The sequence below is a fragment of the Falco punctatus genome (genome assembly GCF_963210335.1).
Source record: "Falco punctatus genome assembly, chromosome: Z".
NCBI lineage: Eukaryota > Metazoa > Chordata > Aves > Falconiformes > Falconidae > Falco > Falco punctatus.
This window is the reverse complement of record NC_137586.1, coordinates 84,391,166-84,403,964: the sequence shown is the minus strand read 5'-3', so window position 1 is coordinate 84,403,964 and position 12,799 is coordinate 84,391,166. Positions and strand designations below refer to the sequence as shown.

Sequence of the window (12,799 nt, the reverse complement as noted above, 5' to 3'; positions counted from 1 at the left end):
GCGGCCCCGCCCCGCGCCTGCAGTCGCATCCGGCGGGGAAGGTGGTGCCAGTGCCCGCGGCCGGGCTCCGCTATCGCTGCCGCCATTGCCATGCCGCGGGGGCGGCGGCGGGAACGCGGCGGCGGGGGGCAGCAGCTGGTGCTGAGCAGGTTCTTCGGAGCGGCGGGGAGCGGCGGGGAGCAGGGTGCCGCCCGGCAGACGGTGCGCCCGGGGCGGTGGCGGTTGGGGCTCAGGGCGCCTGAAGGGCGAGGGGCCGGGCCGCAGGGGCCCTCGGGTCCTGTCACCTCTTGATGGTGGCGAAGGGCCCTCGGGCCTGTCTGGTTACCTCGTGTCACTAAGTCGTGTCTGAAAGGGTGGCCCGAGCTGGCCACGGCCCCGCCGCGCCAGGTGCCCTGCGGTGGCCCCACCAACAGACGGGGCCTTCCAGTCACGGGTGCTTGCTGTGGCATCTTTGCCTTGTGTAACACGGTAGCGATACCTCGTTCTTCGGAAACAGCCAGGACATGCCCGCCTTGTTGGAACTGAGGCTTGGTAGGGGTATGGCGTGCAAGTTTGGGTCACGGGCCTTAGCGCCTTTGCAGTCGTGTTGGACCCTCTGGCACAGGTTCTGCCGCCCGGCGTGCAGCGGGTTAAGCTCATGGCCCAGGTCGTGATGGAGCTCGGGCAACTCTTCCTGCACTGTTAGGTGCAGGGCTGAGGGAGCCTGCAGCAATACGGCAGCTTCTCCATGCTGCTGCTGGGAAAAAATTGCTGTCTGTCAGCAACTGGATTTCATTCTGAGTTCATATTCTCCAGTCTCCCAGTAGTTTGTGTTTCTAGCCCTTTCTAGCCCCTGGGAACGCATGCTTTTCTCACTTGTGTTTCAAATCAACCTTTTTTGTTACCTTTGGTCCAAATACATTACAAAAGGTGTGATTGTCCCTTTCTGTCCGTGCAGAAAAATTGCTTTGTAATTAGTGTTGATCTGGTGGTATATAATAGTGGATGTGGAAGGGAAACTTTGCCATTCCTGTGGGCTGTGCATAGGGATACATTATGTAGAGGTTACCAGCTTATTGACTGAGGATGGAGTTCCTGCTTAGTTACAAGGAGATTGAATTTCCCAGTAATACACTTAAAACATCTTGAGATTACCATATGAATCATGCATGCAAGCTGCTAAAAGCACCAGTTGTGTTTGTCTGCAGAGTGAAATGGTAGTGTGTTTATACATTCTTGCAGTTGCAAGTTACTTTATATTTAGTCATATTTCTTACTTTCTGACAAAAAGAAAACATCAGTGATGAAACAACATAAATTGATGAATTTTCTGTTTATGAAGTGTTAAAAGTACATGTGTCAAAAGCCATCTAAGGAGCACTATTCAAAAGTACTGTATTCTATCCAAACCCAGGATGATGCTAGCTAGGTGTTTACAGATAGTTTAGGAAAATCTTTTAACACTTTGAGGACGGTGTGGAGAAGACACTCTTCCATCATTGGGATGTAGGCTATAGGAAGCTGTGCTTTTCAGAGGTGAATAGCCAGTATCTGGCAAGAGGAGGGCTCTGAACTGTGGAAATGAGGATTTGCAGAAGAGATCTGATTCAGACACAGGGCGGTAGTGTGTGGTATGATGGGAGAGTCTGTTAAGTGCTGGTTCAGTTCTCTAGCTCTAAACTGCCTTTTGAAGGTGTGGTAGCTGCAGGTGTTTCTTTTCTAGTGCAACAGCCAATTTCTTCACAGAATGCACTATCTCTTTTCGTGTTGTAGCCTTGAATGTTAGAGGAACTATTTTATTAGCAAAAAATGTAGATAGGTAAAATAGTTAGGGATTTAATATATTGTAAAGTCATTTTACGTTACCTCTTTATGTAATGATGGGTGCGTTATTTTCCTTTGTGGAGGATGGCAAAGAACTACTTTGTTTAATTTATGTTTCAGGTTTCTGAATTTGGCACAAAAAGGAGAAAATCAACTGAAAGCAATGAACCCTGTGAGAAGAAGACCAAGGCACAACAGATTACTCTGGAAGACATCTGTAATCCATTGAAGACTCAGGATAAAAGTGAGTTGACTGTAAACAAACCTTCAAGCATTTATACCCAATAAGTAGTTTTTCATTGTCAAATGTAAAAAAAAAAATGTTGGTGGATACTTTAGGAAGTATCTCTTGAGTATAGCGTACATCTCTGAAGAGCCATTATGAGCATAATAGCTACACTTCTAAAGCACCTGTCTGTGGCTCAGAAGCTAGGTATTTGAGCCTTGCTCCAAAATTACTCTGCAAATCCCCTTCAGCTGACTCAGCTTTAACAGGTTGTTCAGTCAGTGAAGTCTGGATGCCCACGCAGAAATGCTGTAACTTCCCTTTCTGTGTTAATTTAACAATCTGTCTTTTAGTCTCAGGCTGAAGCTTACTGACACCTGACAGCTCTGTGGAGTCTGCCCTTTGACTGGGATACCTAAAGACTACCTTAGAGTAAATACTTCTAATGCAGTGCTCTTAACTGTGAAATGGCAACCACTTAATTACAGTGAAAATGCCCATGCTCTATCTGGCTTTGAACCATGAATTAAAAAAGTTAATGGTGCTAGTAGAAAAAAAGTAATCACTGAATATAAAGTTCATTACACTTATAATTCATTGAAAAGAATTAGCCTCTATAATTTTTTTAAAGAGGGTGCTATATGCAGTTTTGTGGATATGATGAAGTATCACTCAGACACCATCAACTAGCAATACTACTCCTTAAAAACTGCTGAAAAAAATACCATGTCTGCCAATATTCTTAGCTAATTTTGTGGCTTTACAATTATCAGTCCAGAAAATAATTGTACTACTTCTCCCATGTATGAAGAAGCATTTCAGTGAGGAGTATTGACTTTCCAGGGAAGTAACTAAGCTGATTACATGCATGGTTCGATCAGGCTGGCAGAAATAATGCAATGGGAGAGGAGAGGGAATGCAGGGAAGAGAGAGCCGGAGCAAGCTGATTGTATTCTCTGCTTACTGATGTCATTCTGATAGACATTCTGTTTCAGCAAATAAGTTGCTAATATGTTTTTGTTGTGTGTTTTTACTGAAGAAGAACCTCTGAAGTGTGAAAAGCCTCGTATATGTTTGCAAACTCTAGACAGACTGAGAGAATTCTGCAGTGATTCAGACCAGCAGTGTAACAGAGTCCAGAAGGATAGTTTTCAGGAAAAGGAATCTCTGAGTTTGGAAAAATGTCCTGCTATTATTGGGAGAAGTTCAGAACTGAAAAACCATCTGCAATCTTGGGACAGTAGCCCAAAGGTTGCTCAGAAGGTATGTAGAGCTTTGATCCAGTGCTGTGTAGATTACTTCTTATGGCTTAAGGAAAGCAAGCTTTGGCACAAGATTCCTTTTGTGTTTTTGTATTCTGTCATGAAATAATGCAGCACGACCCAGTAGACCGGTGTTTGTATACAGATGTTTTCCTGGCAGTCTTAGCACAGTGAGCAGAATGCATCTTACAGCTCTTCTGTGATATCACTGAAAAAAATGAGTAATGAGAGAGCAGAAATGCTGGCAGTGTATCTTGTTACTGTGAATGAACCTATAATATCGTAATAACAAATGTTCAGTGTGTCCCTTTGCTCAACTTTCTTTCAAGTTGTATGAGTTTTGATACGGGCTGTAAAATTCCTAACAGGCTTTCTTTGCAAATATATGATTCAGAATTATTACTGAAATGTAGCTTAATCCACTTGTTTATAAAAAACCTTACTACTAAAGATACCACTTTTTTTTTTCCGTCTGCAGAAGGTATGGATAGCTCCCTTGAAAATTATCATTATACCTATGATACACATCAATAACAGTGTAGTAGTTAGTGCTTTGTTTCCCATTTAATTATGGGGCTAATTAACATTAGTTGTTTGGTTTGGGGCCAGCTTGCTCATTTTGAAGTATTCAGGTCCTAAAAGGCATCTCTTGGCTTACTGTGGTGGCGGTGTGTTGGGACTCAACTGCTCTTTAACAAAGCTTTACATCTGGCTTTTTGAAGGAACAAAGCTTTACATCTGGCTTTTTGAAGGAAGGAAGTTGTGTGAAAGGTTGTAAAAGTTGATTTGACCTTCCGTGTCTGAAGGTCATGACCTTAAACTGAGTTATTTGAGTTGTGTGAACATGAGATCAATATAAGAATAATGAATTCAACAGCTTGTGGCAAGAGATTTCTGTTGTTATAAGGGATTGAGGATATGTAGATGTGGTCAGTTGGAGAGCACAGAAAACTAATTCCTTTTCTGTCCCTCTTTCAAACCTGCGTCTGTCTGGAACTTCTTGATTTCTGATCCTTTGTCCGTGCAATTACATTGACATCAGATGCTGTCCCTGCTAGTTTAACCTGTAAATCATACTTCGGTGTGTCTGACAGGTGTTTGAGAACCAGTTCTAGATGCTGAAATTATAACATGTGTGTGTTCTAACACATGTATGTATTTGCAAAACGCATGGGAAGTATTTGGTGACTTTCTTTTCTGTAACACTGGAGACAGCACGTGGCTGGTATAGGTTGTCTGTTAAAAATGGGTGTGTTAAAGTAAGCACAGCAGAAGTGCACATTTGGTGAGCAAAGGAACGTGCAACTCTCCATCCACCAGGCTGTGGGCCTAAGATGGTTGGTTGTTTCTGCAGAATTCAGGGTTCTCTTTTGCTTTGAGCAGATGTGTGTGTTGATTTTCCAGGTATCAGCTGGTGCAGTGTTTATGTCTTCCTATTCCACAGTTGGTTTCCAGTGCACTAACACTGGTGTGCTTTTTATAGCAGTATTGCCACTGCATATTCATATGCTTAGATGCTTGTTGCCAAAGAGCACTTGGGTCCAGTTGATCACACGTTGTCTGTGAGATGATGGCAGCTGTTACCTCTCGCTTCCTAGATCATGAGGAAGGTTGGCTTTAAGTGTGTGCAGAGAGATTCTGCAGGCAAGGTGTGTGTGAAGTGGGTGGTGAAACACTGGCCCAGGCTGCCCAGAGCAGCTGTGGGTGCCCCATCCCTGGCAGGGCGCAAGGCCAGGCTGGACGGGGCTGGGAGCAGCCCGGGCTGGGGGTGTGTGTGTCCCTGTCCATGCAGGGGGGGTGGGACTAGATGACCTTTAAAGGTCTCCTCCAACCCAAACCATTCTATGATACTATGAAAGTAAAAGTAAAGAGCAATTATTCTGTACTTAATATGCTCAGTAGGTAGTGAGGACTCATGACATACTTGACAGAGCATTACTAGCATCTTTATAGGACACTTACTGAGTGGGCTGGCCAGGCAATCAGGTGAGGAAGGGCTGGCCTGCCATCCTTGGAATGGGTTATCTTAGGTGTTTGTGTCTTGCTTTTTTCTGAGTCACAGCCTTTTTATGTGACTAATTTTCATCTAAATTCCTTTAGCAGCTAACTTACAGCCATTCAACTTCCTTGTGTGTTTTTACTACTTTTACTTGCTTTTGTGACCTTATTTCACATGCTTTTTCACAAGAGTTTTGTCTGTAAAATGAGATGCGGTCACGCTGCTTGGCTGGCACAGAGCTTGGATTGAAGACAGCTGAATCCTTAGGCTGAGGATTCTGCAGCTGAGACATTTAAGCTTTTGGGGCCATCTGAGTTCTAGGCATGGTACAGCTTTGTTTGTATTCGGCTATGTTGTCTATGGTGTCTGCTTGTCAAATAGGTCGTCCCTTGATTCTGTGCAATTCTGGGAATTTTACAATTTGCAGTTAACAGTACAGATAAGTCATCTTTTTTTCCCCATTGTCTTCTACCTGCATTCTTTGTACATTCCCATGACTCAAAGTATATGATTTGCACTACCTCTGTGTTTCTTCTTCTGAGCTACCATTGCTCCTAAACAGTCTGTTGACTTCGTTCCTTGTAATCTAGATGGGACAATTGTTAGAAATGGAAGTTTACCATATTTATTTGCAGATACAGAAACTCACAGCACAACCTGATCAATTGTGTTTTGTGTAGTCATACACTTTAAAAACTTGTGGAGAGTATTGTCTTTGTATTTCATCTTTTTAAATCACTTTTATGAGTACTTGGTGTTGATACAAGTGAGGAGGAATTTTGCTGTAAGTGAAGCGCATCTTATCAGTGTTGTTCACTGCACTTCTAAAAGACTGAATCCATCACCCTGCTTACAATAACGAACAAAACAAAGTTGTAGAGCTAAAGTTGCTTGGCTAACATAGGCTACACAATGTCACTGTAAATGATAAATTCCAAGAGAGTGGGCTCAAAGCCTTAACTGTTAAGCGTTTTAGAAACTGTTACATAGATTTCGTGTGGTTAAGAATAAATTATTTTGGGAGGTTTGCTGAGCTTATGAAGGAAGGGTAGACTGGAGAAGAAATACAGTTTTGGTGCTTGAGACTATCAACTGAGACTCGTATTGAATTGGGTTATTTCTTGATTTACTGTGGCGTTTTGGAACACCATTAATCTCTCTGTGGTGCAGTTTCTCATCTGTAAATTGGAGTAGTAATTCATCCTTATTTTTATATCTGACCAGTTTTGACTGCCCGGTCTTTGCAGCCTGTGTGCCTCTTGGTCTGTGTTTTGAGAGCTCGTGATACCACAGGGATCTGATTTCAGCTGAGATGTGTGAGCACTGTGTTGAAGTTGACTAATTGATGTAAAATCTTTGACTTTCATGACTTTTAATTCCAATTAAACTGTATTCTGTATATCCTACTTTAATAGTTTGGCTACAGTTCTTGGGGCTATTTGATGCAAGAACAGCCTAGCTCTGTGGTCTATGTGAGTCAAGGTCTGCATGGGCAATGGATTTATTTGGTGATTCCTAACTATACTTTTCCATCTTTTGTTTACAGGAGGAGTTACATTGTGATCTTAGTCAGTTTTCTGCATCTCTGAAGTCTTATGAAAATACCCAATGTACTTCAGATACAAACCTTAATAAGAGAACGAAAAGTATTTACACTCCACTAGAACTTCAATTCATAGAAATGAAGAAACGCTATAAAGATGCTGTTTTGTGTGTGGAATGTGGATACAAATATCGATTCTTTGGAGAAGATGCAGAGGTAATTTTTGCCAGGGTTATGGAAAGACACTTGTGTTGTGTTGGTGTCGTACTAGGGTCTGTGGCGATTCCCAGAAGTAAGGTTCTTGTGGGGCATGAATTTCGTAGGTTGTTTTTAGTACTCGAAATCAAGACAAAAAATCTGCATGCTTAAGTTGAAGACTATGCACTGCGCATATGCTTTCTATCACAATAGCATTTACGATTTTGTAATCATATGCTAGTGCTTGCTGTCCTGCATATGGGGAAATTAAGATGAGGTCGTAGAGTAATTATTTGTCAGAGTTAAAACTGAAAAACTTTCAGAGGTGAATTTTCTATCGTGGCCTAAAACTCTACTAGGAGTATTTCAGTTTGGAAGACAGTTTAGTGAGTGCTGTAAAAGTAGATGCATATAGCTGGTGTAGCCTGAGTGCAGAGACCGTCTTGTATGCATGTTCAGATGCAGCACCTATATGTGCCAGATCTGTAGGAACTGGAAAGTACTTTGCAACAAACATTATTTTAAAGTGATGGCTCATAAATGGTTCATAATGATAATTTTTTTTTCATGGTTTGTCCCAAAGTCATTGCTACCAGCCTTTGATCTGTGCTATTTCTACACTTGAGACCAGTGAGAAACTTTGCTTAGTTACTGGGAATTATTTATGATAATCAAATTTGTACTCTGTAATTTGTCTACTTGTTTACTGGTGCACTCACAGTCCAGAAATAGAAATACACTATCCAGGTACAGAATTCAGTGTTTGTCTGCAGTTCCTGTTCAAGACCACTCTCCCTAGTCATTGGGCAAAAAAGCAATTAGAGAGCATACATTATAATGTCACATTTTAACAAGTGTTGTTGCTCTTTTTCTGTGAAGTATGTAGTTTCCACTGCTGTTTGATACTGATTTTTCAGTATTTTAATTGATTAGCTAGCTTAATACCATCTGTATAACCACAATTAAAATACCTCCATTCTTTTTGCATTTTTAGTGTTGTGAAAATTACTTGACCCTTTGTTGAACTGTGTTGCAGAATCTGTGTGTGTGGTGTAGGTGGTTTATGTCATGGTGGTAAAGATAAACATGCAGCGTAGTAATCTGGCACGTGAAGTCTGTGATACTGAAGCCCCTGTCTGTGACCATGTGCTGGGACAGAAGGTGGAGAGGCCCAGCTCTCTGGGCTTTTTCCTGTAACATTTTCCTTTTGACACTGGATTTTTATTTGTAGTTGTGCATCAGTGTTGTCACAGAGATGAGCTCCTTTCCTTCAAAATGTCACAATTTAAACTATTGTCTCACTCTTCTTCTTGTACTTTGCAGATTGCAGCTAAAGAACTAAACATTTATTGTCATCAGGATCATAACTTTATGACTGCCAGTATACCGACTCACAGACTGTTTGTCCATGTGCGGCGACTTGTAGCAAAAGGATATAAGGTTATCCCTGGCTTTTATTAAATGGTGTTAAGGACAGAATAGCAGTGAAATAACTTACTGTACTAGTCTTGTTTCAGCTGAGGAGTGGGAAACTCATCGGCTGTTTTTGCAGTTAGAATGGCTAACTGTTTCAATTTTGCTGTTGTGATGAGCGTCACAAAATTTAAGTAGATTCAATCTTATTTCATTTTACAAAAGGTATCTTCATGTTTTCTAGAACAGTTCTTTCTCTTGGTTTTTATCAAGCCTTTGCATTTGATAGAAATACTTATATATCCTCTCTCTCTCTGTCTCATTCTTCCTCACATCCTTGTTTTTCTTATCCTAGCCCAGACGTTTTTTCTTTCTTTTCCTTCCTGTTGTTGATCCCTGTAATTTTGACTTTCTGTGATACCTCTTTTTTTTTTCTGCTTATGAGAAAAGGGCCTGTTGAATCTAAATTGATAGCAGCAACCATTCTCTGGCAAGTGGTGAACTCTAGCAAAATTATTTCAAAATAGGATGGGAGAAGTTGTGAGGGCAGTTAGAAGTGGATAGAACATAAGAACAAGCGGTGCCTTATATCCTCAGTAGCAGGATCAATGCTAGCCTCTGCCCTTGCTGCTCAGCTTTAATGATGCATTTGCTGTTTGTACGTTTTAAAAGATCTCCAAATTTACAGAAGAATAATAAAAAATGACTTGTTTAAATAAATTATTTGTTATTAATCAAAGAGGTAATTTTGTTTCTTGCTGTGTGCCTGTAGGTTGGAGTGGTAAAACAAATGGAAACTGCAGCACTGAAGGCTGCTGGAGAAAATAAAAGCTCTCTCTTCAGCCGGAAACTGACTGCTCTCTACACTAAGTCTACACTTATTGGAGAAGATATCCTTTTCAAACAAATTTGGTTTTGGACTATAATCTTCCATGTATGAGAGGCTGCAATTCTAGTATTACCAGCTAGATGAAACATGAGTAGCTAGCGGTTGACATAAGAGTGGCAGCAGGAAATAGAAGTTCCTTTAATTTTAAGTTGTGGTAAACCATGGTGCTGGCTTTATAAATAATTTAATCTCTTCAGGGCTCTAGGTTTGTTGTGAAACAGCAGAGCCTGTGTTTACTGTAGTTGCTTTCTGAAGTCAGAGAGCGGACTTCCCAAGTCTACAGTGTTCTGTAGATCTTGTCTTCAGCTACCTGTTTGACCAAAATGAGAATGCATAACAATAGTGATTCAAGAGGGTGTGAAGGAAGAATTGATTGGTTTGGTTTAAGTGAAAAGAAGGTGATAAAATCAATGGACTATTGAAAATCTAGCTGGGTAACTGACCCCTGACTGTTAAAACAAAGGAAATGTGTAAATGAGATAGTGAAAATTTCAACCAGTGAAATTGTCTTAATTTCTTTTCTTCTGGTTTTTGTTTTCATATCTTCTGCATTATCTACATCATGTTTTTTCCTTTAATTTCTCAAACTAGTACTTACTAGATACCGAGAGCTAAAAAGATTGCTAGTTTAATGTCTGTGAGGTTGCATTTAAGGAGTAGGTCAGGGAAGCAGATAGAAGTCCTGAGATTTTGTTGGAAAACTTCTAGTGTACTTGCAGACTCTATCGCAGTGGTTGGCAAACTCAGTGAAAGCAGGTGCAGCAGTATAACCCAACCTGGTGGACAGGTATGCTACAAGTTTTGAATGCAACTAACCTAATGCTCCTGCTAAGATGTATACTTTTGTTTAACTTAGGGCATTGTCTGCGTTTCAGGTGCTTTGTACCTGGTGCATTCTGTTTTTTCTGTTAGGTGCATGTGGTGTGGTTATGAAGTCAAAATGGCAAGGTATAGCAGCCCGTGTGCAGAATCAGCTGCTGGTTTAACTTTTGATATAGCTGCTCTTGCTTGAATGAGGAGACCCACAAGACACTCAAAGATGGCCTTTGCGTGCCATGCACTGACTTCAGTCCTCGGTGCTTGACAGTCATCTGAGTTCACCAAAATTGTCATAGGAGTCAAGCTAATGAAAGTCAAATTAGACCTTTAGTCCAGAAGACCTAACACAAAATCTAGTTGAGAAGGACTGAAATCCAGAAGGACCTGTGAATAATGCACCAAAATCTGTGTATTGCCTGGTGTTTTTTTTAACATTTGTTACATGTGAACCCTTTGCTGAAGCTAGATGATTCTGTAGATGTCGAAGAGGTAACAACAGAGGTCCCTGATAACTACCTCCTCTGTGTCTGTGAAAACGGAGAAAAATTTGACAGGAAGAAAGGTGACATTGTTATAGGCATTATGGTAAGTTAGTTTCACAGGGGAACTGATATTTTAGGGTTTATGTGGGGTTTTTTGGGGCGTTGTTTTGTTAGGGTTTTTTTGAGAGTGGGTGGTAATTTACAATTGTCCTGTTTTTTTAGGATTTTTTGGGTTTTGTTTATTTTGTAACAAGGTGCAGTTTAGATAGGATATCATCTGTGTGTGAATTGTGAGGGCCTTACATTTGAAAACTGCAGAAAAGGTCTGAAGTTGATAGTTGAATATTCCTAACACTGTTATTGCTGCCATACCACTTGAAAACATAACAGTGTTTTAACTAAATATAGGGAAATCATTAGTTCAGATGCTTTAATAACTTTAGATGTTTTTAGGGTCAATGTTTTAAAGCTTGTGAGCACTTTTTTCCTTTACAAAATGTTATTTAGAGGAAGAGTCTTAATACTTTTATTGTTTCCTCTTCAGATTTGTATTCTCTTTTATGGTGAAGATTAAAATCAGGATTGTTTAACTGGCAAAACACAGTGATACAAAAGCCTAGTCTGCTGGTAATTCATTAATTTAAAAGTGTCTTGATTGTGCTTGTGTTTGCCACACTGCCACTGGGAGAGAACAACAAAAGCAGGTGCTATTATGACAGGCTGAATTGCATGTACCTTCTGTAGACTTCCAATTACATAAATAGTAATAAAAGTCAAGCAATGTTGGATTGATAACAGGAACACATTTACACTGTTAAGGTATTGCTATCATTTACTAAGATAAAATTGTGATAGTTGTTTGAAGTTATTATCGTATCATAGATTTGAAAAACATGATTTTTTGATCTGCCACTGTTAATAAGCATGTGGGTGCTATATAATTTTGTGCTACACGCCATAAATTTCATTTCTGGCTTAACAGTTTGAGTTACTGAAACACTTCCTGAAAATTTAAATATTCAATGCATATGATGTTGTTATTATTATTTGACAGGCAATCCAACCAACTACTGGAGAAGTAATTTTTGATAGTTTTCGGGACTGTGCATCTCGCTTAGAATTAGAGAGTCGGGTTTTGCGTCTGCAGCCAGTTGAAATAATACTTCCGTCTACCTTGTCAGATCAATCTGAAAAGCTCATCAACAGTATAACTTCCATGAGGTATGTTCTATGGGGATTTTGTTGTGGTTTGGGGTTTTTTTTTGCCTTTTTTTTTTTTTTTTTGATTACAGCATAGCTGTTGATGGAATTTAGATCTAGAAGGAAGTATGTATGTGCAGTTCTGTAATGGCCTGTTTTGGAATGTCTGGGCTGAAAATTCCCCAAATCCCAAATAGTTTGCTACTAGGTTGAAAATTCCCTAATTCCAACTAAGTTTTGGGTGGCCATTCTGAAAATTGTATTTAGACTGTAATTCATGGCTTCTGTGTCCGGCCTATGAAAGATTTGTGTGCCTAAACATTTGTTGTTTTCATTTAGACCATCTTGCTTCCACATTTCTGGTCATGTGATCCACTGGATTTATTTCAGTGCTCAAACACTTCTCTTTGGGATGTGAAAGTGGTGTTGTGTGGCTGTTTTTCTTGTTTGTCATAGTTTTAAGATCTCTAAAAGGCATGAAACTTACTTTCTGTTCATGTGGATAGGTATAGAAAACCTTTGCAACTGATATTTTCATTCTGTTTGTCCTCCTATACTATCTTGAACTGGGATACAAACTTGCAAATATCGTGACTGATGATCTGTTTATGTTTTCATTTCTCTGTGTATTTCAAGAGTAAATTCATTACATGTTTTCTATATCAATTTTACTGGAGAATAAAGCCAGAATAGGATCTAATTTGTAGGATGATAGATGAAGGATAAAGCCACCCTATGAACATATGTGGTGAACTTGTGAAATCTTGCAGATGTAATTTTTTGTGAGAAAATACCAGCTTTTTCACTTTGTTTCTTTTTTAACTGTGCAGCTCTGTGCTGTAGAGAACTAGCTTTGAGTTTGGCATTTCTGTTTTGAATGAACTAGTGACAAAGTATCATATTTTTCTTCTGTGTGTTAACAAAGCTACAGAAGGCCAAAGAAAAACGAATGTATTACATAGGCA

The 12,799-nt window shown here is 40.1% G+C and overlaps 1 protein-coding gene across 4 annotated transcripts in view; it reads left to right on the top strand.

Moving 5' to 3' along the window:
- The first annotated feature begins 15 nt into the window (after positions 1 to 15).
- The window catches only part of MSH3 (mutS homolog 3), a 113,293-nt gene continuing 100,509 nt past the window's right edge, over positions 16 to 12,799 (top strand). For 2 of the 4 annotated variants that reach the window (XM_080372459.1, XM_080372456.1), the window contains exons 1-8: positions 17 to 201; positions 1,924 to 2,047; positions 3,069 to 3,292; positions 6,837 to 7,049; positions 8,355 to 8,471; positions 9,217 to 9,336; positions 10,597 to 10,737; positions 11,689 to 11,855. In XM_080372459.1, coding sequence (XP_080228585.1) covers positions 91 to 201; positions 1,924 to 2,047; positions 3,069 to 3,292; positions 6,837 to 7,049; positions 8,355 to 8,471; positions 9,217 to 9,336; positions 10,597 to 10,737; positions 11,689 to 11,855 — 1,217 coding nt within the window. In that variant the 5' untranslated portion in view covers positions 17 to 90. Of the gene's footprint in view, positions 202 to 1,923; positions 2,048 to 3,068; positions 3,293 to 6,836; positions 7,050 to 8,354; positions 8,472 to 9,216; positions 9,337 to 10,596; positions 10,738 to 11,688; positions 11,856 to 12,799 lie in introns of all 4 variants that reach the window. The other 2 variants (XM_080372458.1, XM_080372457.1) reach the window with 2 other exon arrangements.